The sequence below is a fragment of the Macrotis lagotis genome, chromosome X, assembly GCF_037893015.1.
Source record: "Macrotis lagotis isolate mMagLag1 chromosome X, bilby.v1.9.chrom.fasta, whole genome shotgun sequence".
Taxonomy (NCBI): domain Eukaryota; kingdom Metazoa; phylum Chordata; class Mammalia; order Peramelemorphia; family Peramelidae; genus Macrotis; species Macrotis lagotis.
The window spans coordinates 124,707,136-124,731,194 of NC_133666.1; the positions used below are offsets into that span (position 1 = coordinate 124,707,136).

At 39.2% G+C, this 24,059-nt stretch overlaps 2 protein-coding genes and 1 non-coding gene across 9 annotated transcripts in view; 1 reads left to right on the top strand and 2 right to left on the bottom strand.

The window, feature by feature from the left end:
- Window positions 1–24,059, top strand: part of LOC141502677 (phospholipid-transporting ATPase ABCA3-like) — a 312,244-nt gene that overhangs the window by 23,695 nt on the left and 264,490 nt on the right. The window contains exon 3 of one of the 7 annotated variants that reach the window (XM_074207521.1): window positions 14,799–14,846. The exons of the other annotated variants lie outside the window; for them this stretch is intronic. The gene's annotated coding sequence lies outside the window, so the exon portion shown is untranslated. The remainder of the gene's footprint in view (window positions 1–14,798; window positions 14,847–24,059) is intronic. 7 annotated transcript variants of the gene reach the window in all.
- CRYM (crystallin mu) lies at window positions 4,725–15,910 on the bottom strand. The gene is made up of 8 exons (XM_074207529.1): window positions 15,724–15,910; window positions 15,005–15,158; window positions 13,747–13,809; window positions 12,303–12,404; window positions 8,743–8,926; window positions 7,159–7,280; window positions 6,599–6,683; window positions 4,725–5,048 (listed from the first exon to the last, which is right to left on the bottom strand). Exons 1-8 carry the CDS (start codon window positions 15,891–15,893, stop codon window positions 4,984–4,986), a joined length of 945 nt encoding a protein of 314 aa, XP_074063630.1. The 5' UTR covers window positions 15,894–15,910; the 3' UTR covers window positions 4,725–4,983.
- Window positions 22,748–22,886, bottom strand: LOC141503880 (U4 spliceosomal RNA). The gene has a single exon (XR_012473162.1). It is a non-coding gene; the product is annotated as a U4 spliceosomal RNA (small nuclear RNA).

The window sequence follows — 24,059 nt, forward strand, 5'->3', positions numbered from 1 at the left end:
CAGCAGGTAGGAGGGGTGAAGGGCATCTCAGTTTCACAAGTTCACCTGTTTTGCCTCCTGAGCAAAAGTCCATAGAGAAAGCTTAGAAATCTCTAGAATGGAAAATTTGGAACATTTATAAAATTAGTCAGAGACTGGGATTGCAAATGTCTGGTCATTCTCAGGAAATTCATGTATCTGGGCATGGGGACAAGATCAGATTCAGTCAACTGTGCCTGACAATGTTAAAATAATTTTTTAACATTTGTTTTAGCAAACTAGGAACACTTAGGTAATGCTGTAGATAAAAGTACCAGAACTGGGGTCAAGAAGATTCATCTTCTTGAGTTCAAATCTGACCTTAAACACTAGCTATGTGATCCTGGGCAAGTCACTTAACTCTACTTACCTCAGTTTCCTTACATGTAAGATGAGCCAATGTCTTTGCCAAGAAAGCACCAAATGGGTCAAGAAGAACTGGATATGACTGAACAACAACAAAAGTTTTGTAAATATTATCTCATTTTAACTTCATATCATTTCTATGAGACTGGTACTATTTATCTACATTTAATAAATGAGGAAACTGAAGCAGACTGAGGTTAAATGATTTTTCCCAGGGTCATTCAGCTAATAAATATTTGATATCATATTTGAACTCAGATCTTCTTGGTTCCAGGTCCCACCTTCTCTCTATTATACCAACTAGCTACCTATTTAGGCATAATAATAGTCTGTTCTATTTCTATACTATAACAGGGCTGTCCAACCTTAGGTTATTTGAGGACAAAATTAAAATAAAATAATTATCTGAGGGCCACACCCAGAACAAAAAATATAGTACCCTCTGGTTGTTTATGGCTTGGGGGAGAGAAATTCTGACAATATTCCCTTCACTTACCAGGACATTGAGGAGGGGTATGGCTGAAATGAACTGAGGAAGTATTTTTTGAATTGCTTTTTTTTCTCTAGGAGATCTGAAAAAGATAGTAATATATGCTATCATCTATTTCCTCACTTTTCCATCTAAATAGCAGAGATTTGCTCAAATGTTGTTCTGTTCTTTAATTTTGTTTTGTAATTCCTTATTTAATTAGTGGTGATGATGATGTTGATGATGTTTGCTCTTTGTTGTGGAAGACCACCATGACATCTGGGAGGTGAATTGAATTTGAGTGAGGAGAATGCTATGCTAAGTCACCAGCCTCACTTTCTCCTCCAGAGCCATCTGGTTCAGTGACCTAGTATGAATCAGGGCAACTGGAGATCGCCCTGGAGGTAATGCAATCAGGGTTAGGTGACTTGCCCAAGGTCACAGAGCTAGTGATTGTCTGAAGCTACATTTGAACTTAGGTCCTCCAGTTAACTTCAGGGCTAGCATTCTATCTACTGTGATATCATAAATAGTATCTTTTTTTAAATTTTATTTATTTATTCATTTTGCAAGGCAATGGGGTTAAGTGGCTTGCCCAAGGCCACACAGCTAGGTAATTATTATGTGACTGAGGTGGGATTTGAACTCAGTTACTCCTGACTCCAGGGCCAGTGCTCTATCCACTGTGCTACCTAGTTGCCCCCATAAATAGTATTTTCAAGTTTCACCCAATACATAAAATTTTAAGCAATTGTAACTATTTTTAATTTATGTGTGTTTTTGAGAGCAGAAGACAATGAGAGAGGGAGCTAGGGAGGGAAGGGTCTGTGTGTGCCTGTGTGTGTGTGTGTGTGTGTGTGTGTGTGTGTGTGTGAGAGAGAGAGAGAGAGAGAGAGAGAGAGAGAGAGAGAGAGAGAGAGAGAGATTCTTTTAGAGACAAAGGAATAAGTCCCTTTGTCTAAAATACTAGGATTTTTAAATCTTATTTAAGTCTGTGAGCAAATGAGAATTTCATTTAAATTTATTAGTATTTGATAAAGTTCCTAAAACAGAGTAAATCTGGGTCTATAATTTTATTTTTGTTTTTGTCCCCAGCAGATTGATGGTTAGGAGGAGGTTGGGTGGGAAAAGAAGCAGCCTCCTTAAACAAATTCACTTGTTCTCTTTGAAAGCTAGCCTGTAACTGAATGAGAGGCAGTGAAGTGTTGGAAGGCTGAGGGTTGGCTAAAGGGAGAATCTAGGAAAGAGTAGCTCTACTCAAATTTCAAAAGTGGGAAATGTTTAGGAGCAGCTGGTTTGCCTATAAGAATAACCATTTCCAACCTCAGTGGCTATATACATGAACCTTAAAGTTTGATATTAAACATTGCCTCACATTTCTTAATTCTTTTGAAAACTGATTTTTCTTTGGTTCTAGGTTTAGAGAAAGTGTAAAGCAAATTAGGAGGAGCAGGAGATCAGGAGCAAATCCCATCCTCCTTGCCAATTGTAGGGCAGGAAACTGTGGAGGTTTAAATCTTCTTTTCCTGATTGAAGGTTCTTTTAATTCAGATAGACCAGAAGAATACTGCCTGGGAGGAGATAGAGAGATTTACTGAACAGGTGAAAGGTGGCTACATATAAATTAAGTCCACATATAAACCAATCCACATATCCCAAGTTCCTAGTCTGCTTCTCCTGCTTGTCAGCTCAGAGCAAGTCTGCTCTCTTTACTTTTCCCCAAGTCAGTCCAGTAGCCTGGACATTTATAGGAGCATAGAACAAAGCTGGCATCATGTCAAATTTAAGACTTACATAAGTATCATAAGTATAAACTTACAAATATAAAAAAAGTTGTGTAACTGGCTACATCTGAATTCCATATTTGGACGTTACATCTGGCCAAGTTGTTTTGACTGTGACTAAGGGAAATTCACATCTGGACCAAATATTATTTACTTAAAGAAGGTAAATCTGAATCTCATATTAGTTTTTTTAGTGTTTTTTTTTTACAAGGCAATGGGGTTAAGTGGCTTGCCCAAGGCCACACGGCTAGGTAATATTAAGTGTCTGAGACTGGATTTGAACCCAGGTACTCCTGACTCCATGGCCGGTGCTTTATCCACTGCGCCACCTAGCCACCCCTCTCATATTATTTTTGGACAATATTACATAACCTGGAGTTCAAGCCTAGGCATTTGAATAAGATTTTCCTCTTTGATGGGATGATTTATTCAACTCTTTGTGGCTAAGTTAGGGGATCTTGGAGTTGGGACTTTGGTCTCTTTTCAGTCTTTCTCCCTCTCCCTACTGGAATATCTCTGAAATGAACTTGGAACCCCATTTGTGCTTTCACATAAATAGGAGCTAGAAGAAAATATTTCTAATTCCATATCCCAGAGCATAGAATAATATTCCTTTATGCTAAATGAAGGAAGTCTTATGTAAATGATTAGTCTAGAAACCCTGGTTTAATATTACATTTCTGACTTCCTATAGGTAACAGTAAATCATTTCCCTGAATTTTAGGTCAATGTAAATGTAAGAGGCAATGTAAGAGAGGTTTGTAAAGCCTTGTAAAGAACACTGATCTTGAAACACTGAACTTAGAAGCCTCAGGACCTGAGTAATAAGTCTTGGCTCTACCCCTTATACATGTATTCTGGAAGGAACTTTGACACTCTAGAGTCCAGCCAAATGACCTTTTTGCTGCTGTCAACAGGTGACATTCCTCTCTGGTCTCTGTGTTTTTGCATTGGTTGCTTCCCATGCCTGGAAAGTACTCCCCCTCACCCAGGCGTCTTGGAATCCCTTCTTTTCTTCAAGACTCAGTTCATATTTTGCCTCCCACGTGAGCCAAACTTTAGCTGGTAATACCTTCTTATCTTTTTTTGTATATGCCTGTATATGACCTGTGCATATTATCTCAATTAGACTATAAGCTCTTTTAGGGCAGGAACTGGTTTCATTATTGACTTTGTATCCCCAGAGATACTAGTATAAGAGCTTGTTGGATAACTGATCAAAAGTCAGATTAACCCTACAATTCACTGTAAGGCATTTTCTCTAACAATACTCATGTGAGGTAGATAGCATAGTATTATTATCTCCATTTTAAAGGCAGATTCAAACACTAAGTTGAACACATTTAACACAAGCTCAAAGTTTTGTCATATGACCAGTAAGAAGTAGAAGTTATTGCCCCAAATTTCATAGTAAAAAAACCCCAGAATATCATTTGGTGCATTATTGCTATGGCAAAGAGTGAACAAATTTTCTAATAAAAAGCATCTTCAGAACTTATTACTCCTGATTTTAAACTCTGAATCCTTAAAAAAAAAACCCAAAACCTCATAAATTACTCATCTTAAGCAAAACTGCTCTCAGACTCTTAGATTTAGAGCTGAAAAGGACTTTCAAAGGCATTTTGTCCAACTCACCTATTTTACAGGTGAGGAAACTAATGCCCAGAGAAGTTAAACAAGTTGCACACAGTCAAATGGGTCAAATCACAGTCAAATTTTGAACCTAAATCATCTAACTCCAAATATAGCATTCCTTCTACATGATGCTCTCTCCCCAAATGAGGCTATGCATACTGTCATAAGATTCCATTAAAAAAATAAAGAAAATCAAATGCTTACCCTCCCTATCCCTCATGGTTTTTCCTTCATGTGAGGCTTTAAAGTTTTATCATCAAACCTGATAAATGTGGAAAGATCATTCCTTAAGGCTTTAGTATCTGTGGTTCTATCATGCTTTCATTGGGAAAATCTCTGTTAGACTATAATTGTGTCTTTGTTGACCTTTACTTCTTGCCACCTTCCAAAGGGAAAAGCAAATATTTGACTCCCATGACTTCCATAGACAAGAAATGTAGCAAGCAGGTGAGCACTGGCAAGCTCTTTATTTAAGGGAATTACAAAGGTGGTAATATCCATGGACAAAGAATGCTATAATAAGATACAGCAAGGCTGAGGAAAGAAAATGTACAATATGTAATTTTTTTTAACCCAAAACAAAAATGACTAGTTTACTTTTTAAGGCAGGTAATATTAAATGAAAAAGTATATTCCCCCATGAGAAACTATGGGAGACAACTAGCAATAATAGGTCTTAATGTGCAGCATCTCAATGCTAGGTCCTCTGCTTCATTTATCAGATGACCAAGAATCATAGATCAGTTTTGCTGCAACTGCATCTTCCACGGCCATTCCTGGAAAGGATAGAAATCCAAGTTATCTTTGACCAATTCTCTTTCTTGAAATAACCCAGACTTAACCAAGCCCTAATTTCTAAAAGCCAAGTAAATATGTGGTCAATTTCTGACATTCCTGTTTGCTAGACAAAATCAATGAAAAATGGCAAGATGAAGGAAATCCTAAACTTCCTTCTACTCCATACTCCTAAGGGATGAGGCATTGACTGGGAATGGAATAAAAACTGGTAGGTTCAGAAATCTAGTTGATACCTGCAACAAGTAGGTGACTATTTCACCAGACTATTCTTACAATGTCACCTTTTATTAGTCACTGGATTTTTTATATAGTTTGAATTTATTCTTCAATATTCCCAAAAGGTAGAATCAGTAATCTGAAGTCCATCCCATTCTTTCAGGCTTGTTCCTGAAGTCTTGGCTCCTGACCACATCAGCCCTAAGTGATCATTTCCTCCTTTGAACTCTTAAGAGTTTTTATGCCTATGTTACTCATGTGGAAGATTTTATATGATGCCTTAGAATTTTTTTGAGTTTATATCTTATTTCTCAAACTGGAAGAAAAGATCCTTGAAGGCAAGGTCCAAGTTTCTTTTTTCATTTTGTGCTTTAATCAATAAATGTTTGTTTGTTTTTGAAGGAAGGAAGGAGCCAACCAATGGAAACCAAGTCCTAATCCTATTAGCAAAGTATCTAATAACATTGTCGAAAAGAACTAGAGTTCAAAAGAGAATGAGAGATTTCTTACTTGGTTCCATTGTTTTGTCTCTTTCATGGGTCTTACCAATCCCTACTCTGACAAGTTGCTGTATGCATAGTGATACCATATTTGCATTGGAGCAGGATTTGTTAGCCAGAACCTGCTATATTTATGCTTTATTTGCTCTTTTTACAATAGAAACCTGTCCCCTTAAATCCCATTATTCTGGCAGTAAGTCAGTAAATTGGGGAAGTTATAACAGCAACAACAACAATTATATTCATAATGGCCAGCATTTTTATAACACTTCAATTTTTGCAAGAAAATCTGATATATATATATTATTTTACTCGATCCTCACCACAACCCGAGGAGATAAATTCTATCTTCAATCATAATAATAGCTAATATTTATGTAGTACTTACTAATGTGCCAGATACTACTAAGCACTTTTAAATTATGATATCACTTGGTTTTCACACCATTTGCTATAATTATCCCCAATTTACTGATAAGAAAATTGAGGCACTTAACCAAGCTTAATTGACTTCCTCAAGGTCACATAGCTAATAAGTGTCTGAGGCTGGCTGAGGGATACATGAATGCATGTTTGGTCTGGAAATTTGCCACTTTTCTTAAATCCCCTTCTTTCCACCTTTAAAATTAAAAGCATATACCTTTCTGGGCCCCTTTAGGATATAAATTATGTGACTATTAATATTGTTAATAAATATCATATACATTTATTATAAGTAGCTCCAGTTATTAGAGGAGTTATTTCTATTTCTGATGTTGGGTAAACCACCATATTTTCTGTTGTATTTGTATTCAGTGGGTAATGACTCTTACCTAAAGATTTGAACACTGTAGTTTTCTCACAATGGGATGGCTTCACTCCCTTCACCACTTCCCCCAGCTCTGCAAAGATCTCAGCCTATGATACAAACAAACATAGATTGAGTTATGTCTGCATTGATGGAAGTGCCAAGATTTGGCTGGCCTATGTCCATTGAGGAGCCAAAAAAGAAAGCATCTTCAATGTCTGATACCAAACTCTAATCTTTACATTGCATCTGTTTCAGCTGTCTCAAAGGCTGTTGGAACAAATTGTTCTCATCCTCCCATTCTGCCAGGAGAAGTCTTTACATGCTTGGAAGTAGACATTCCAGGTTTGAGATATGATTATTCTCAACCTGGCTCAGTTTGTCTACCAAGATGGTTTACCAGGGTGTGGCCACTGAGCATGATATGTATAGTATTTTGGAGTCACAGGAGAGAGTTGGATGAATCAGGTAGGCACCAAAGGTGGATGGGCAGCTCTAGAAGGAGCTTGTCAAATGCTCACACCAGAGGTACTAGTTTTCAGATTGTGGATACTCTAAGTTCAACAATAAAAGAAAGAATTTTACCCCAGACAATATGACATCTCCAGACTCCTTGAGGGCTCCTTCCCGGGAATCTACATACAGGACACAATTCTTCATAATTTCATCATCTAGTTCTCTCCAGTCAGGTCTACTGGCTCCAATGGCTAAAAAAAATCGTAAAATAAAAAACTCAGCAAAGCAGAACCCTTGGTGAGACCCCAACCCTGAGAAACATCAAATGGAATTCAACAGCCCTAAAAACACAAAGGATGTGAGAAAGCTTTCCTTTTCTGAATCAGGAGCATGAACAAAAAAGGGGATGTTTTGGCTTCAGAAAAATTTCCTTTATCACCAAAGTCATTCTCTTTTCTGCTGCTTCCTTCATAACTTTCATTTAGTTAGGTTCAGCCCTACCATAGACTTTGGTACTTATCTCACTTCTAACTAAGGGGGAATATTATTCTATGGGTCAATAAGTTCTTGGCAGTCCAGTAGTAAGGTAGTTTCTGGTTTGTTTGGTTTTTTTGCTTTTTCCCCCATCTTTTGTATTTCAGGGGCTGTGGTGCAATTCTGTCCACAAGTCTTGCAACTAATTATATTTTTCTTTTTTTCTACCACTGACTGAGTTTCTGCTTTGTGCTCCTTAGTCTTCCCACAGTCTGAGTTTCTGTGCTGTCTCACCCTGCTGGTCATCCCGGTGCCTGGTCTCTCCTAATGGGAAGTCAAGGATTTTTGTTCTCTATGTCCACAACTCCCTATGTCTAGTTTTCTGCTATGTGACCCTAATCCTCCTAGTGTTTGGGCACAGTCCTCCAAGCAACTGGATTTGCCTCTGACCTTAGATGTCGCTGTAACTAGGTCCTTATTATCTGTTTCCAGTGCACTCTAAAAATGTCTGCCCATATAACTGCTCTCTACTACCATATTCTATAATCTTTAATTCACAGTTGGAATTTTAACTGACAGTATTTGCTATTACCCATCCTCTTGTCTTCTAACTCAAATGTTCTTTATCTGAGTCCTTGGATAGATTTTGTGGAATGGGGGAAGGAAGAAGATATGAAGTTGGATGGGGAAAAAGCATATCTTTATTTTCACTAATCTATAACTAATATTTAACTTTTCCTTCAAATATGAGTGTAGGCAACAAGCATTATTCTGAGAAGAGGTCCATGGGCTTCACCAGGTTACCAAAAAGGTCTTGTGTGTCATGGTTAACAAGAAACAGCTTTAACAAACAACATTAAGAATCAAGCTCAAAATTAGTTCCCTGGTTTGGGAACTAGCTTTTAAGTACCATTTCTTTATATGCATGAACCTAGAACAAATGACTCCTGACCTTACTCCTGTTTCTAGATCCTTTGCCTTCACCTAACCTTGAAGGCTTGCTTGGACTTTTGTTTCAAGCCTTCTCTAACCTAGCTTGTTACAATGTCTTAATCTTGCTGGTGGTATTCAAGGTCAGAAGTTGGTCCCTCTATACAATGGATTACATTTTTGGTGCTAGTCATTCAAACCCTTAGTGACTTGATAAAACTACATGGCAATCTCTTTCATGCCTCTCCTAGTCCAGAATTCTGGACACAATTTAAATCCTGTTTAAAAAACTAAGGACCTCATGCTTACCATTGATATGGGCTCCTGGTTTCACCCATTTTCCAAATAAAATGGGTTGTGTTGCCATGGTGACAGTAATGATCACATCTGCACCCGTCACTGCCTCCTGGACAGATGAGCAGACTTGCACATCTCCCTTCACTGTCTGAGCAAACTTCTCAGCATTCTTCTTGGTGCGATTCCATATCTTGACCTTTAATCAGGGTGACAAGGGAGAATTATAAACAGTCACCCTTTCTGGCAATCATACAAATTCCAAGGATGGTTGAAGAATAGAGCTACCAGCAGAGGAGGCAGCAGACATGGTAGTCTAAATTATTTAAGTAAGAAGAAACCTTTATGAAGGGTTTACTGTGTTATCAAGCACTGCTCTTAGCAATGGGGATGCAAAAAGGGGTAAAAATAACTTTTACCTTCAATAAGTTAATGGGGAGGGGCAACATACAAATTAATGCAAGCTCAAGAAGACCTAAATTCAAATTTGACCTCAGACTTTAGGAGGGTGATCCCAGGCCAGTCACTTAATCTCCATTTGCTTCAGCTTCTTTGACTGTAAAGAAGGTATACTGAAGTGGTTTGCCTTTTCCTTCAGCTCATTTTACAGATGAAGAAACTGAGGTAAACAGGGTTAAGTAACCTACCCCAGGTCAAACAACTAATAAATATCTGAGGCTACTTCCCAAGAGTGCTGTAAGGATCAAATGAGATAATAATTGTAAAGTGGTTAATCACAGTGGGTCTGACACAGAGAAGGATACAAGATCATTATAGAATGGTTAGAATCACTCTGTAATAGGTATATCATAAAGGGAATCGTCTTGGGCAGAAAAGTAGTACAACTCCACTAGACTCAATCCTGCATCAGATACTTTATAATTATGAGGCCTTGAACAAGTCATAATTTCTTTTAATCTCATTTCTCTTCTTATATTAGAAGGGAATAGTAGCACTTAACTCACAGGTTTGTTATAAGGATCAAATGAGATAACACATGCAAAATGCTTTGAAAATTTTAAGTGGCACTTTGGATAGAGCTCCAGACCTGGAATCAGGAAGACTTGAGTTCAAATCTCGCTTTAGACACCTATTAGCTGCATGATCCTGGGCAATCACTTAATCCTGTTTGCCTCGATTTTTTCATCTGTAAAATTAACTGAAGATGGAAATGACAAACCGTTCTAGTATCTTTGCCAAGAAAACCTCAAATGTAGTCTTGAAGAGCTGGACATAATTGTAAAATGACCAAACAGCAAAATATAAATTCTTTTACTCTTACTATTTTAGAAATGGGTATCCTTCTTGCTACATCAGAAACTTGTCACTTCTAGTCTGTGATGCAGAGTTTAGCATGAGTTCTCTTGGGTCACCAGCATAGGCCTGGGCTCATGCCTGGGCTCTCGTAGCACAGCCTATGAAGGAGTTGCAGGGAAGGTAGAGGTCATGCAGCTAGATCATTTAGGACACAGCTGATGTAGCATTCTAATGTAGTTTTTTGTTACCCAGGGCTCAGAATGGAATACAGTAAAGATACAGGATAAGGTCTTTCATGGTCCTTCCTCTCTACTGCTTCCAGTGTCTTCCCACCACCTAGATAGAAACTTGTATATATGCACATATAAACATAGTTTCTTCTGACAGAATGCAAGCACTTGAAGTCAAGGATTTTTTTTTTTGGTCTTTATTTCCCCAATCCTATTAGGACACTGATGTTTGATAACATAGTAGAGACTTTAAAAATGTTTATTGATTGAGGTTAAGCCTCATATAGGAGGTTAAGAAGGGAACTGAAAGGAACAGTAGTCCAGGGGTAGCTGAGACCTTGGGTTTGGGAGGTTTTAGTGTTTAGGTTTGGGTATTATCAATGAATCACACTGAAATATGTGAAGTTTGTACCTCAGTGAATTGCAGCAGTTGTAGAAGTGCCCTAAGGTTTTCTTAATTTAAAGAAGGAATTACAGTGGAAGACTAGGGGCCTTAACCAGGGGAAGCAGCTGATGGGTACTATGTGATCTAGTAGCCAGATGGATACTATACCTGGTAACTCTACCCCCACTAAGATTCTCAATGATTAGGTCCACCTTTTGGGGGGACCATTGAATCTGAGTCCATTGAATCTGTTATAATAATAACAGATAAGAAAGCCAAGGTCCATGCAAGATTCACCTTATTGAGTATATTATCGATACACATCCTCTAAAAACTAGCTCTGCTATCTCCATATCCACAAAAAGAACCTAAAAAGAAAAAATACTGAAGAAACAGAAGAGATAAACTGACTCTTTTACCTCAAAAGAGGGAAATCAAGCAAATGTAAACTGGTCTCATTTTTCTAACTCTAGACTGGAGACCAGGAACCTGGAGTTCCTTAGACTTGTTTTGCTAAGCAACAAGACAGCATAGTGGATAGTGCTAAATCTAGGATAGTGGTACTGGTAAGGAAAACCAATTAAAAATTAACCTCAGACACTTAGTAGCTGAGTTACCCTGAGCAACTCATTTAGTCTCTCTCTGCTTCAGTTGTTTCATCTATAAAATAGAATATTTAATAAGGTTGCTGTGAAGATAAAATGAGATAAAGTTTGTAATGTACTTTTCAAATCTTAAGGCATTACATAAATTCTAGCTACTCTTGTTACTCTTTTAAAAATAGTTTGATAATTGCATTTCAATGATTTCCTTTGTAATAGAGTACATGGAGTGTCTGAGGAATCCATGAGGCCACCAAAAGTTAAGAAACACTGAAGTCAGGGCAGCTAGGTGGCACAGTGGATAGAGCATCAGTCCTGGAATCAGGAGGACCAGAGACAAGTAATACTTGCTTAGCTATGTGACCTTGGGCAAGTCACTTAACTCCTTTGCCTTGCAAATACCCCCCTCTAAAAGAACTGAGTTTTAAAAGATCCAGGATGAGTTCATGAGTGTGGATATTTCCTCCACCAAAACAATTCATAAACCTGTGGTATACAGCATGTCCCAACAGTCTGAGTACAGTTTTAAGCTTTAATAACTTAAAATAGTTTAAGCTTTAATAGCTTAAAACTGCACTCGAGAGTTTTGGAACACCTTCTATAATCTACTGATTTTATATATTTCCATGTAATTCACTGATTTAATCATGTGTAGAAGGCATTAGGGAGTCAATATGGTATTAAACTTGGGTCAGGAGACAGGGATTTGTACCTATTTCAGAAATTTACTGGCTGTGTAACCATAGTCAAGTCACTTAATCTCTCATGAGGGTCACTTTCCTCATCTGGAAAACAGGAACATAATACTTGTATTTCTAACCTCCCAATGTGGGTAAGAAAAAATGCTTTAAAACCCTTAAAGTATTATGTAAATGTGAGTGAAAATTATTACTGCTATTGACAGAGGTCAATTAACTTCACCTTTTTAAGCCTTACTTTTTTTTTTAGGCTTTTTTGCAAGGCAAATGGGGTTAAGTGGCTTGCCCAAGACCACACAGCTAGGTAATTATTAAGTGTCTGAGGCCGGATTTGAACTCAGGTACTCCTGACTCCAAGGCCAGTGCTCTATCCACTGTGCCACCTAGCCACCCCAAGCCTTACCTTCTTAAAAGAGAATTGTTCTGTGAAGATTTCATAATGACTGTAGGCCTGTACACCAGCACCAAGTATGCACAAAACTTCGGTTGAAGGGGGTTTCAAATACTGTTGGGGAAGAGGGAAGAATGGCCAATAGAGAGTCAATGTCACAAAGACGATTGTCCCATAGCATATTAGAGAGAAGAGCTATTAAGGCTGCAAATCAAGTGATGGGATATCTATCCATCCCTGCTTGGCCCATGCACTCAAGTAACCTGGAAGACTTCATCTTGTTCCTCACATTTCAAATCTGAATAGTGGGCATACTAACATCATCTTCATGCTCAGCACATATAATAAAGCCCATAACAACTTCTAAAAATCACATTGTCTCAGTTACCAGGGGTCTCACTTCTTTTCTCTGCCCTCTGTTGGGCTTATTAGAATGCTAGTCATTAGCATTCTAGATCCATGATCCTCTTATGGCAGGATTAGGTGACCTTCTTTGATCTGAGGAAAGAGAGAGGATTAGGAATACTTCTAGATACTGGGGGGTGGGGGGCTATGACAATATACAAAATCAAGAATGTATGCTGTTGTCTTAGACAGAGAACATTTGGGATCACCTCTCCCAGGATATTATAAACCCAAAATATATCTTAGAGTCAGGTGGATTCTAAATTTCTCACTAAACATCTCCTACAGAAAAATTATCAAACCAAAAAGGAGGAGAGGGGAAAGCATTTTAAAAGGAAAGGAGAAATTTCCTTCTGACTGGAATCTGCATTGAAAAATAATTTTACTATATAATGCAAAATCCTATTCTTGTAACAAGGTTGGTCAAGTACTAGCACAACTGTTTTAAGTTGTCTCCCATCCTAACTTTGGAAAGGTCTATCAAAACTGCCCCCTGGTTTTTAAAAACTAAAGTGAGTTTGTATGTAATTAATTACAGTTCACTAAGGTAGATGCCATGGTTATCTCATTTCATATAAATTACTATATTCCATGACAAAGTAATCCCTCAATTCCCTTCCCTATAGGCTAGGAGCCAAATGCAATTTTAATACATTCACAAAATATACACCTGTTCCTTTTATTGCTTCCAGGTTTCCCAAGGTTCCTGGAAGCTTAAGCCTTTTATTTCTCCCCCCCCCCCCCCCACCTCTCAGTGTATTATTTATCTTGCTTGTCTTTCCTAGTCTTCAACTCTTCCAGCAAGTACTCAAAGGTTCCTCTGTTTCTCTTTCTTTCCCTTAAAGTGACATCCTTTCTGATACCCTTTCTCTCTTGCACAGTTGACCTTGGCTCTGATTGATCTCCCCTAGATGCCTTACTCAGTCTTAATCATCTTACTAAATTAAACCATTTTGAGTCCTATATGCCAAATAACTTAGTGCTAGAAATCCTTTCTCTACCATACACTCATAACTTGACTATGAAAGTTGTCATTTGAAGCAAGTCTTACCTTGGTGGCAATGGCAGACACAGCAGCTGTCCTCTTGGCAGTAATTACTGTTCCATCCATGACCTTTGGGAAAAGATAGACAAGTAGAATGAATACTATCCAGAGTTTAGAGATACTATGGGCATCAAAGAACAATGATTGCTTCCCCGTACCTTAGTGAGGCTGAACAATACTATTTTATCTCAGGGGCAATGGGAAATCACTGACGATTTCTTATCCATGGATAAGAAAATTATCAGATATTTCAAGAATACTTTCAGACTATTAATTTGGTGGCTTTGCATAGAATGAATATGAGGGAAAAGAAAGTGAATGCAGGGACACCAGTTAGGACTAGTTGACCCTTTGAGTAAAATGGTTGAAACGATAGATTAAGAGACATTGTGGAAGTAGAATTCAAGACATATCTATATCTGTTCCAATATTCTACCTCCTTTTCCTAACTTTCTCTAAGAAATAGTCTCCTAAAATAATTCAGATTATCAGAGATTTAAGGGAGTAAGAGGTCATAAATATATAAATTGGTATTAAGGAGAATACATTTAATGATATTTCAAATATGACTCATGAAGTCATATATTTTCCCCCTTTTCCCCCTTTATCCATATTCCCCAGCATTTTGTTTCTGAATACCACCCCCTTCAGTGTGTTCATGAAGTCATATAAAACTAAGAGTGAAAACCTGAAAGGATTTGCTTTTGTGACCTCCTCATTCCCAAATAAGGCAACACACCTGTCTCATTTGAAATGATGGAACATCATACAGAAAAGTAAATTCTGGGCTCCTGAATTAGCAGGAGTCATTCATCTTAAAAGATCATCTCACACAGGGAAGCAACAGTCACAGTCTCAGGAATATATCTGTCTTATGATGTAACTGTCCAGTTACATTCACAGATTTATTGTCTTTTACACATATCCTTAGAAAAACAAATAGCAATTATGCTTGAATTGGATGGTCACTGTCACTTAGATTTAGGCATAAGCAGATGCAGTCACAAGTGCATTGATGGACACTTAGTCCTGATTTTCTTTTTTTTGTTTTTTTTTAGGTTTTTGCAAGGCAAACGGGGTTAAGTGGCTTGCCCAAGGCCACACAGGTAATTATTAAATATGTGAGGCTGGATTTGAACTTAGCCCTGATTTTCATTCATACCCTCCAACCTTGGATCCTAGACTATCCAAACCAAGAAGCTTCACAAAAACCTCCTTATCCCCCCACTGCCTTTCTCTTCTTGAGAAGCACATACATACATACCATGAGTAGAGAGCCATTCCTGGGCTCAAAGAACAGCACGGTGGCCTGATGTGAGGGAACAGTAGAGGAGGGGCTCACTCCCTCATAGAAGGTTACCAGCTTGGTTGTAAGTGCATCTTCACTAGCACTATAGGCAGGCATGACACCCAGAAAACTACAAGGAGATGAGACCAAAGAACAGTTTAGATCCGCAGAGATCTTTCCAGTCCTTTCCCACTTCCCCATAAGGAAATCTCTTCTTCCATCACTCTCAGCTCTCAATTCTGCTCCCCAGGTGTCGACTCCAACGCGTTTTCCTTGGCATTCCTCCCTTTGGACTCCTTCCCCCGTACCACCTTCTGCCTATCCTTGCTAGCATCCAAAGACTGGGTTTAAACCCCACCGTGACGCTACCCACCAGAGTGACTTCGGACAAACTCTTTAGCCTGTCTGGGCCTCGGGGTCCCTCATCTGCAAAACGGACTGGGTGGCCGTGGACGTCTTCTCCTCTAGACCCATGGTGCTTAAGTCCCTTTCTTTTCTGCCTCTTCCCGTACTCACTCTCTTCACCTCCCCATCCTGGTAGGAACCATCCTCATCCTTTCTTCTCTTAGCCTTTTCTCCGTCCCTGCCGAGCTTCCCCTGGACCCCCACACCTTTGCTCGCTCTCTCTCTCTCTCTCTCTCTCTCTCTCTCTCTCTCTCTCTCTCTCTCTCTCTCTCTCTTCCCCTTCCCCTTACCCTTGATGCGGGGCCACGGGCACTACAGTGCGAACTGGCTGCACCACTCCTCCTTCGGGGCCGCTAGAAAAGTTGGCCAGGGCCTTCTCCAGAGAGGGTAGCAGGAGGCTGGAGGCGCTCAGGTAGCGCTCCACCTCGGCGGCGCTGAGGAAAGCCGGAGCCCGGTCCATGCTGCCCGCGCGCGCCTCCTGCCCCTGGCTGTCGGCTGTCGGCTGTCAGCTGCCGGCTCCGGGATTTCTCCGGGACGGTGCCTGGGCGGTTCTGGTGATCCGAGAAGCTCCCGCCTCATCTCTATATAGAGAGAGCCGCAGCCCAGCAGAGACGCCTACTGGCTACAGCCCTGCCCTGGGGGGCCTCGGAGCCGAGAAGACCCGCCCCTCCACCACCCTAGGTGGGAAGGGCCGGGAGGGACTGCCCACTGGGACAGACTGGGCTTTTGACAAGCTTCGGAAATGAGGTCCTGGGGTCCAAGTCTTAAGCACTATAATTATCATCACCCACATTTCTGAAAGGTACACTTGCAATGTCTTCCTGCAATCATTTCTTTTCATCTCTTATCGTCCTCCAAGTCTGGGAAAACTGGCGGCTAGGGAGTGGATCTGGGCTAAGGGGAGGGGAGACTGAGAGATGTTGGCGACTGGGGGCGAGACTCTTACAGGTCTTAATTATTACTTATGGATAGGAGAGCCCTAGATGAAAGGAGGTAGAGTGCCATTTAAAAACATTGTGTTTTCAGTACAGTCCCCTGGGGCTCACAGGGCATGCCACCCTGGTCCATCCAAACTGGGAGCTGGAAATTGCTAGGCATTTCAAAATTTCTCCCAGGGTGACCACCACCTTTAACAACACTGCCCTTAATTGCACATGACCTCAGGGCACTAATTGAAGGAGTCCGAGCATGCCAAGAATCTACTCTCTGGGACAAAGACATTTCAGCACCTCTTAGAATACCCACATTTATAACTACACCCTTGATATCTCTAATGACCCCTTTTTTTTTAATTCTTACAGTGGGGAAGTTCCTCTCAATATTAGAATAGCTTTCCCTCTACTTTATTTTCTAGTAGTGAATGAAAAGAAATTGATTTTCCACTTAAGAGCAAAAGAAAAACCGCACACAATTGATGATTATAAAGTAATGGATGACATAGGATTAAGGAAGTCCACAAGTTTGTTCCCTAAATTCTTCATTGTAGAACCAGGCAGACATCCACCTTAAACTAAAGCAGGGTTAGCAGGGTTAGTTAAGGACAAATACAATCAATACAGAAGCAAATATCAAGGTTGGGTCAGATGCCAAGGGGGAAGGAAGGGTAAAGAAAGTACAAAGAAGATTAACAAATGCCCCCTTCAAGGAATGCACAATCTAGTTGAGATATGACATCTATTAGAGAGATGCCAGTCAGTAAATGCTAAGTACCACTCTGAAGTTTATAGGGGAATAAAACTTTTGTGAATCAGGGAAGCAAGATATGAGTTGGTTCTAAAAAGAAGGGGTAGAATTTTGATAAGCAGAGAAAAGATGAAAGGGTCTTCCAAACTTTAGGAAAGCATAGAAATGGGAAAATACAAGAATTCAAGTTCAGTGAAGAACAGTGGGTTCGTGTAAAGAAATGTGACAGAGATGAGACTAGAAAAGTCAGATTAGACCATTGAGGGACTTTGGTCTGTTTCTTATTGTCAGAGGAGAAATATTGAAGACCAAGAGTAGGAGAATCATATGGTCCTTGATATTTTAGAAAGAGTAATCTGGTGTCACTGTGCAGAATGGAAACTGGAGATAGGGAGGCCATTATATTTAGAATGATGAGGATGGAACTAAACCTGTGATTTCATTGGTATGGGGAACTCCTTGGATGAGGAAACATCTCTTGACAATTTGAGTTGACATCAACTTCCAATTTATAATTTTAGACAAGTGTTTGGGGGCCTGAGTGATTAAGTGACTTGCCTCGGGTCATATAATTAGTATGTGTCAGAGGAAGAACATAAAACCACCTCTTTCTGGTTCCCAGGTCAACTAACTCTCTATCCACCTAGCAATGCTGCTTCTACTATGAAAAGATTTGGAATAAAGAACTTGAGAATGAAAAGAAAGGGACTACCTTGCAAAGTCAAAAGCAATAACATTAGTAATTCATTGGATATGGGGGCTGAAGAGTTCAATTAAAGGTTACCACAATCTGAGTGACTGAGAGAATGGCAGTAGCATTAATAGAAAACTCTAGAAGAACAACTAGTTTGGGAGAAAGAGTTCAATTTTAAGCATTTTGGAAATGAGATAATAGACATCAAAATAAACAGGTTTAATAGGCTGATGTCATATTGGAATGGAGTTCAGAATAGAGGTAGGAGTAAAAAATGTAGGAATTAGGTGCATAGAGATGATAGATGAAACCATGAGAGTCAATATCTAAGGAAGTAAATGTAGCCAGAGAAGTAGACTTGGGATATTTTCATATTTAATAGGTGGGCAAAAAATTAGTAAAGGAGATTAAAATGAAGGAGAACAAGGAAAATATCTCCAAAGTCAACATGATTAGAATGTCAAGAACAAATAATCGAAAATGCTACCTAAGTGAGAGGGAGAATATTGATTTTGGCAATTGAAGAATAACAGGAAGGAACATGTGTACAGATTGCCTCTTATTAAATAAATTTTAAAATTTATGAATTGTCAAAAAGGAAGAAACCCAAGATCCAAAAAGGGGGAGCTGGAAGAACCAGAGTCTGATCATAATATAAAAATTATAAATGCATTTATTGCCTGAGAAGGAATTTGCAAGTTGGAATAGTGAAGTAATGTCTGTATCTGATCAAAGGGAATTGGGGAAAAAAAGGCGAGGAATTGGGGAGAAAGGTGGAAATAAGTCAGGTCCTAGAAAGGATTGCTGCAGATAGCCCTATTCCCAAGGGGAAAGGGAAGATCCAGGAAGCAGAGGGAGTGAGGAATTTCATGTGTCAGAACTGTGTCCCTTAATTACATAAATCAGAAGATATTCTTGGTGATAAGCTGTCCTGGTAGTTCAAGTTTGGAACACAAACAATAAGGGGATGTCTCCAAAAATATAAAACAGGATGTGTTTGAGAATCCCAAATCCAACATTTTGGGTAACGTCTGAAAATAAGGATGTATCTTGAAGGTCTGTAAACCACAAAATGTCTAAGTGACCATTTCAAGGCTGTATGAGCTTAATTGGCTTCAGACTTGTTGATTTTTTGCGTGTCCAGCTGGGTTTACTTTAGGTCACTGCAAAGGATTGTTGCTATGTCAAATAGTATCTTAGCTAATACAGTCAGTCCTCATATAGCTTTTCTTGGACACCTGGATAATTGGGGGTCTCAAACAATTCAAGGTAGCTAGTATATCCATGGAAGAGTCTGAGGAACTTGCTTTAGGGGAAAGACATGAGAATGTGTAAAGAACATGCCTTGGAAAGAGACTATGGAGCTCATGCAGACATTTCGTGTCTAGTTCCTATCTGCTAACCATATGGGTAGGAGAAATCTTTTCAATTATTTGCCTCACTGGAAGTGAGTCTTCAAAAGGCCTTAGTTACCAATGGCCTCATTCTCTTTGATTCCTTTTTTTGATGTCATCCAGTGAGAAATGACCCCGTAAGGGAAGGAAATTTGGTGCCCCCCCATGCCAATATGTGACCTGTGAATTGAGCACTTCACCATTACCTTAGTAAGAATTCCTCCATTATAGATGAAGATTATTCCAAGGACTGGAGTCTCATGAATTCACATTATCAAGGCAGTAAACCTCCAAAACAAACCCTATTCTTCAATAGTCAAAAATCAATATTCTCCCTCTCACTTAGAATCTCTCCCAAAAGTAAATAACTAGACCTCTTCTAGAAAATTTTCTTAATGTACAATATGAAGATTAGTTTGTACAGAAGAGCTATTTATTTTCTTTCACCACAGAAAATGCTTAAAACTGATTGGAGAAGGGGCAGCTAGGTGGTGTAGTGGATAAAGCACCAGCCCTGGAGTCAGAGTACCTGGGTTCAAATCCAGTCTCAGACACTTAATAATTACCTAGCTGTGTGGCCTTGGGCAAGCCACTTAACCCCATTTTTCTTGCAAAAAATCTAAAAAAAACCACCTTAGGTATTTAAACTTACATATCTCACATTTTCTTTGAGCTGCTTCAATTCTGCCTTACTCATAGAGCTTACCACCCTCTCTGATGAGGGTCTGCCATGCTGGATGGTCCTGTGCCAGTGTCTTCCATGCTGTGTAATCAATTCTAAAGTTCTTGAGAGAGATCTTCATGGTGTCCCATTATCATTTCTTCTGACTCCCCTGTAAATGCTTGGCCCTGTGTGAATTCTCTATATAATAGTCTTTATCTGTTGTACCCAAAGAGGGAGACGGAGACCAGAATTTGATAAGGTTGGAGATCTTTATTCCCAGGGACTGTCTAGGGATTGAGTACCCAAATCAGACAGTAACTAAGTGTTCAAGGGATAGGGTTTTTATAGTGTTTTGAGGGGGAAGTACTGAGAGCAAGCAGGATACAGAAGCAAAGTCAGCAGTTAGATATATTATTTTGTTATACTAATACAAACATGTAAACAAATGGCTCAGTATAAATAGGGGGTTGGACAGCGTTGGAAAGGGTCAGGGTCCCTGTGTTATGTCTGAACATGTTTCCTGTGATGGAGGGAGTCAAAGATTCACAGGTTTCCCACAGGTTTGAGGGAGTGAACTTTACTATCTTATGGTTCCAGCTGCATCTGGGGAAGGAGAGGCAGTCCTGGGAGAAAGCAGGAATCTTACAGATAAAGCAAGATAATTAGGCTAACAAGGGTGCTTTGTAAATCTTTAGACAATTTTATGGTATATCCATGACCTCTTGGGTCCTATCAGACTATTTTCAGACCCAAACGCGCCCAGCCAAAGTTATATTTCTAAGGAATTTCTCAGGGCCCAGAAGGATGTCAGGGACCCCTTTCTATACGGGAATTTCACAAACATTGATATTGTATTTCAATCTCAGTATTGCTTCTTCTGATCTCCTTGTGAGTGATTGCCCTCTGTGAGTTCTCCATAGAATAACGTTTTTTGGAAAGCATCCTGGCATTCTAACAAACTGTCCTGCCCATCACAGTTGCACTCTGAACTAATGTTGGAATGGTAGGCAGTTTAGCTCAAGAAAGGACCTCAGTGTCTGGTATCTTCTCCTGCCAGGTGATCTTCAGAATCTTCCTAAGGCAATTTAAATGGAAGAGATTCGGTTTCCTAACATGGGGCTAGTAGACTGTCCAGATTTCACAGGCATATAGAAATGAAGTCAGTACAATGGCTCTGTAGCCCTTCAGTTTGGTAATTGGTAATCAGTCTAACACCTTTTCTTTCCCACATTTTCTTTTTGAAGTTTTCCGAAAATTGAGCTAGCTCTGGCATATGTCAGCCTCATTATCAATATATACCTCCCTGGAAATACATTGTCAAGGTAAGTGAACTTACCCATAATAGACAAAACTCCAAAATTAGTAAAAGCAGCAGAGAATTGATCCATACTTTGTCAACAGTAGTTGACCCTGAGTCATCTTCAGTGAAGGCACTTGATAATGACTGAAAATATCATGCTAAAAAACATGGGAGCAAGGATACATTCTTGTTTCACTTCATTGGTGACCAGGAAATCACAAGAGCATTTTACACTATCCAGAACCCTGGGCAAGCATGCCATCATGAAACTGACATACAATACTGATGACTTTTTCTGGACAATTAAATTTTGACATAATTTTCCATAAGGAACAACTGACAGTATCAAAAACCTTGGTCAGATCTACGTAACTGTTCCCTAATCCTTTCTCAAGGCACACTGCTCTCAGAAAAGTGACCATTTTCCAGGTGAAGGATCAGCCTATTGAGAAGGATTCTGGCATGAATCATTACTAGCAATGATTTAAAAAGAAACATCCCTGTGATTGTCACTCAACAATATATTCCCTTTACCTTTTTAGAGATGGACAATGGAGGCATCTTTGAATTCTTAGGGGACAACCTCTTTGTGCCATATAATATGGAAAATTTCAATCAGCTTTTGGATGAGCAATGGATCCCCAAAGTTGGAATAGAGTCAGCTCTATGTACTTTGCCACATGAAGAGTCTAATGGCATTCAAAAGCTCTTCTTTAGTTAGAACTTCAACTAGGGACAGATTGATTTCAATTTGAGATAAACAGTCAATGGCTTCTGTATTGATTGATGGTGGTCTATTAAGGAACATGTACAGTCATTAATCAATGTGACTCTATCAGCCCTAAGTAGTTGAGATGCATCTTATGTCTTTGGTCCATAATAGCCATCAGGGCATCATAAAAGCACTTTGGATTATTACTATCTGCATAAAACTGAATTTCATCTACCTTCTTACTGAATCAAGAGTCCTGCAGTTTTCTAAGTTTGTACTTTACTTTCTTTTTTAAGGATTTTGCAAGGCAAATGAGGTTAAGTGGCTTGCCCAAAGCCACACAGCTAGGTAATTATTAAGTGCCTGAGGTCTGATTTGAACTCAGGTACTCCTGACTCCAGGGTCAGTGCTCTATCCACTTCACCACCTAGCCCCTCCCGTGTACTTTTCTTTTGAGTTAAATGCTACCTTCTTATAAATGGATGAATTATCCTACTGGCAAACCTTGTGGAGTTGGTGTTTTTCATTTAGCAGCTTCTGTATTTCTCCATCATTTTCATCAAACCAATCTTGATGTTTTCAAGTCTTCTGACCCAGATGAAGAAATGCAATGCTGTACACAAAGCCTCTAAAAGTTGTCCACTATTTTTCTGCTCCACTGTTGCCAATTGTGTGTCATTTCAGCTTTCTCTCCAGGGGCAGGGAAAGTCTGTTGGCTGTTTAAAGCTTGAGAAATCATTTGATCTGTGACTGCCTCAGCAACCACAGACAGGACTTGAAATTCATTAAATCTAGGAGCTTTTTAGGGGTGAGTTAAATGTTTGACCAAATATAGGAGTATTTTTTTTATATACAAGAATAACTCAGTCTCTGTAGAGACTGTCAAAATTGCCAATGTCGACTATATTTCAAGTCATCATGGTGGAGATTGGGAAAAATTTTCAAATAGCAATAATCACACCTCAGATAAACCTCATTGGCTATTATATTCTCAATGCAGAAAGCTATTTTTGACCAAATATAGCAGGCTAATTTTTAAGTTGATAATTTTGTATGGGCCTCAAATGATGTTATAGATATCCAAATGGTCCTTGGTAGAAAAAAGGTTCCCCACTCCTACTCTAGACTAACCACATACTTTATTTTCAGTTCTCTCTCTGTTCCAGCAGTCTTTCCAGTCTTTGTCTTTATTTCAGTCTGATTTTCATTCCAATAATTTCTATGTAATTTGAACAGAAGAAAGATGGAAAGAGAAAAGGAGGGAGTGAGGAAAGGAATGGAGAAAGAGAGGGGGAAAGGAAAGAGAGAAAGGAAGGAAGGAAAGATGGAAAGGAAGGAAAGAAGAAAAAAGTTAGGAAGACAGGGAAGGGAAGGAAGGGAGGAAGGAAAGGAAGGGAAGGGAAGGAAAGAAAGGAAAGGAAGGAGGGAAGGAAGGAAGGAAGGAAGGAAGGAAGGAAGAAAAGAAAAGAAAAAGAAGCCAATGATCTGTCAAACTTATCACTAGGAGTGAAAACATCCTTTTCTCAGGGTTGCTGGCTCATGACCTATGTTCAAAGAAAAAAATAAAAAGGAAAATGAGACAAGTAGGGACTTGTTCCAGTTTCAAACTTGCCTAGGTAAGTTTGTTTCCATTGTTCTTAGGGGAGGTTTCTGAGGTGAATTCTTTCCTCTTCCAATCTCAAGTTCAAGGGAGAGGAAGCACTGGCATTTCCCAAAAGTAGAGGATTCAAAAAGACCAAAGTCTTTTATTCTTGATTTTGGCCATAGAGCAGGTCTATAGCCCAGTGATCTTGATTGTAACCCCACATCATTGGGTACCAATTTGAAGTAGTAACAACCTTCACAAAGAAGTTATCTTTCAGCAAGGCATCACATGCCTAGCTCCATGGGAAGTACCCAGATCAAGAAGTTCATTGAATATCCCCATTATTTCTGTAAAGTGGTAGGAGTAGAAATCAGATTACAGGTTAGGGAAAGAGTGAGTAATGATGTTCTTATGTCTAAAAGAATAATAACATACTATAATAAGTAAGGTATTGCTCTTGTAGTCAGGAAGGCCAAGGTTTAAATTCTGACTTAGACACTTATTAGTTGTATGACTCTAGGGTAGTTATTTAATTGCTCTGTGTCTAGTTTATCATCTGTTAAATAAGGGCATTAAACTTCTAATGTAATTCTA

Coding starts and splice junctions, on each gene's coding strand:
- CRYM (XM_074207529.1), bottom strand. CDS start 15,893: ATGGACCGGGCTCCGGCTTTCCTCAGCGCCGCCGAGGTGGAGCGCTAC. Junction 15,159..15,723: donor CCCGTGGCCCCGCATCAAGG/GTAAGGGGAAGG, acceptor ATCTCCTTGTAG/TTTTCTGGGTGTCATGCCTG. Junction 7,281..8,742: donor ACCAGGAGCCCATATCAATG/GTAAGCATGAGG, acceptor GATTTTTTTTAG/CCATTGGAGCCAGTAGACCT.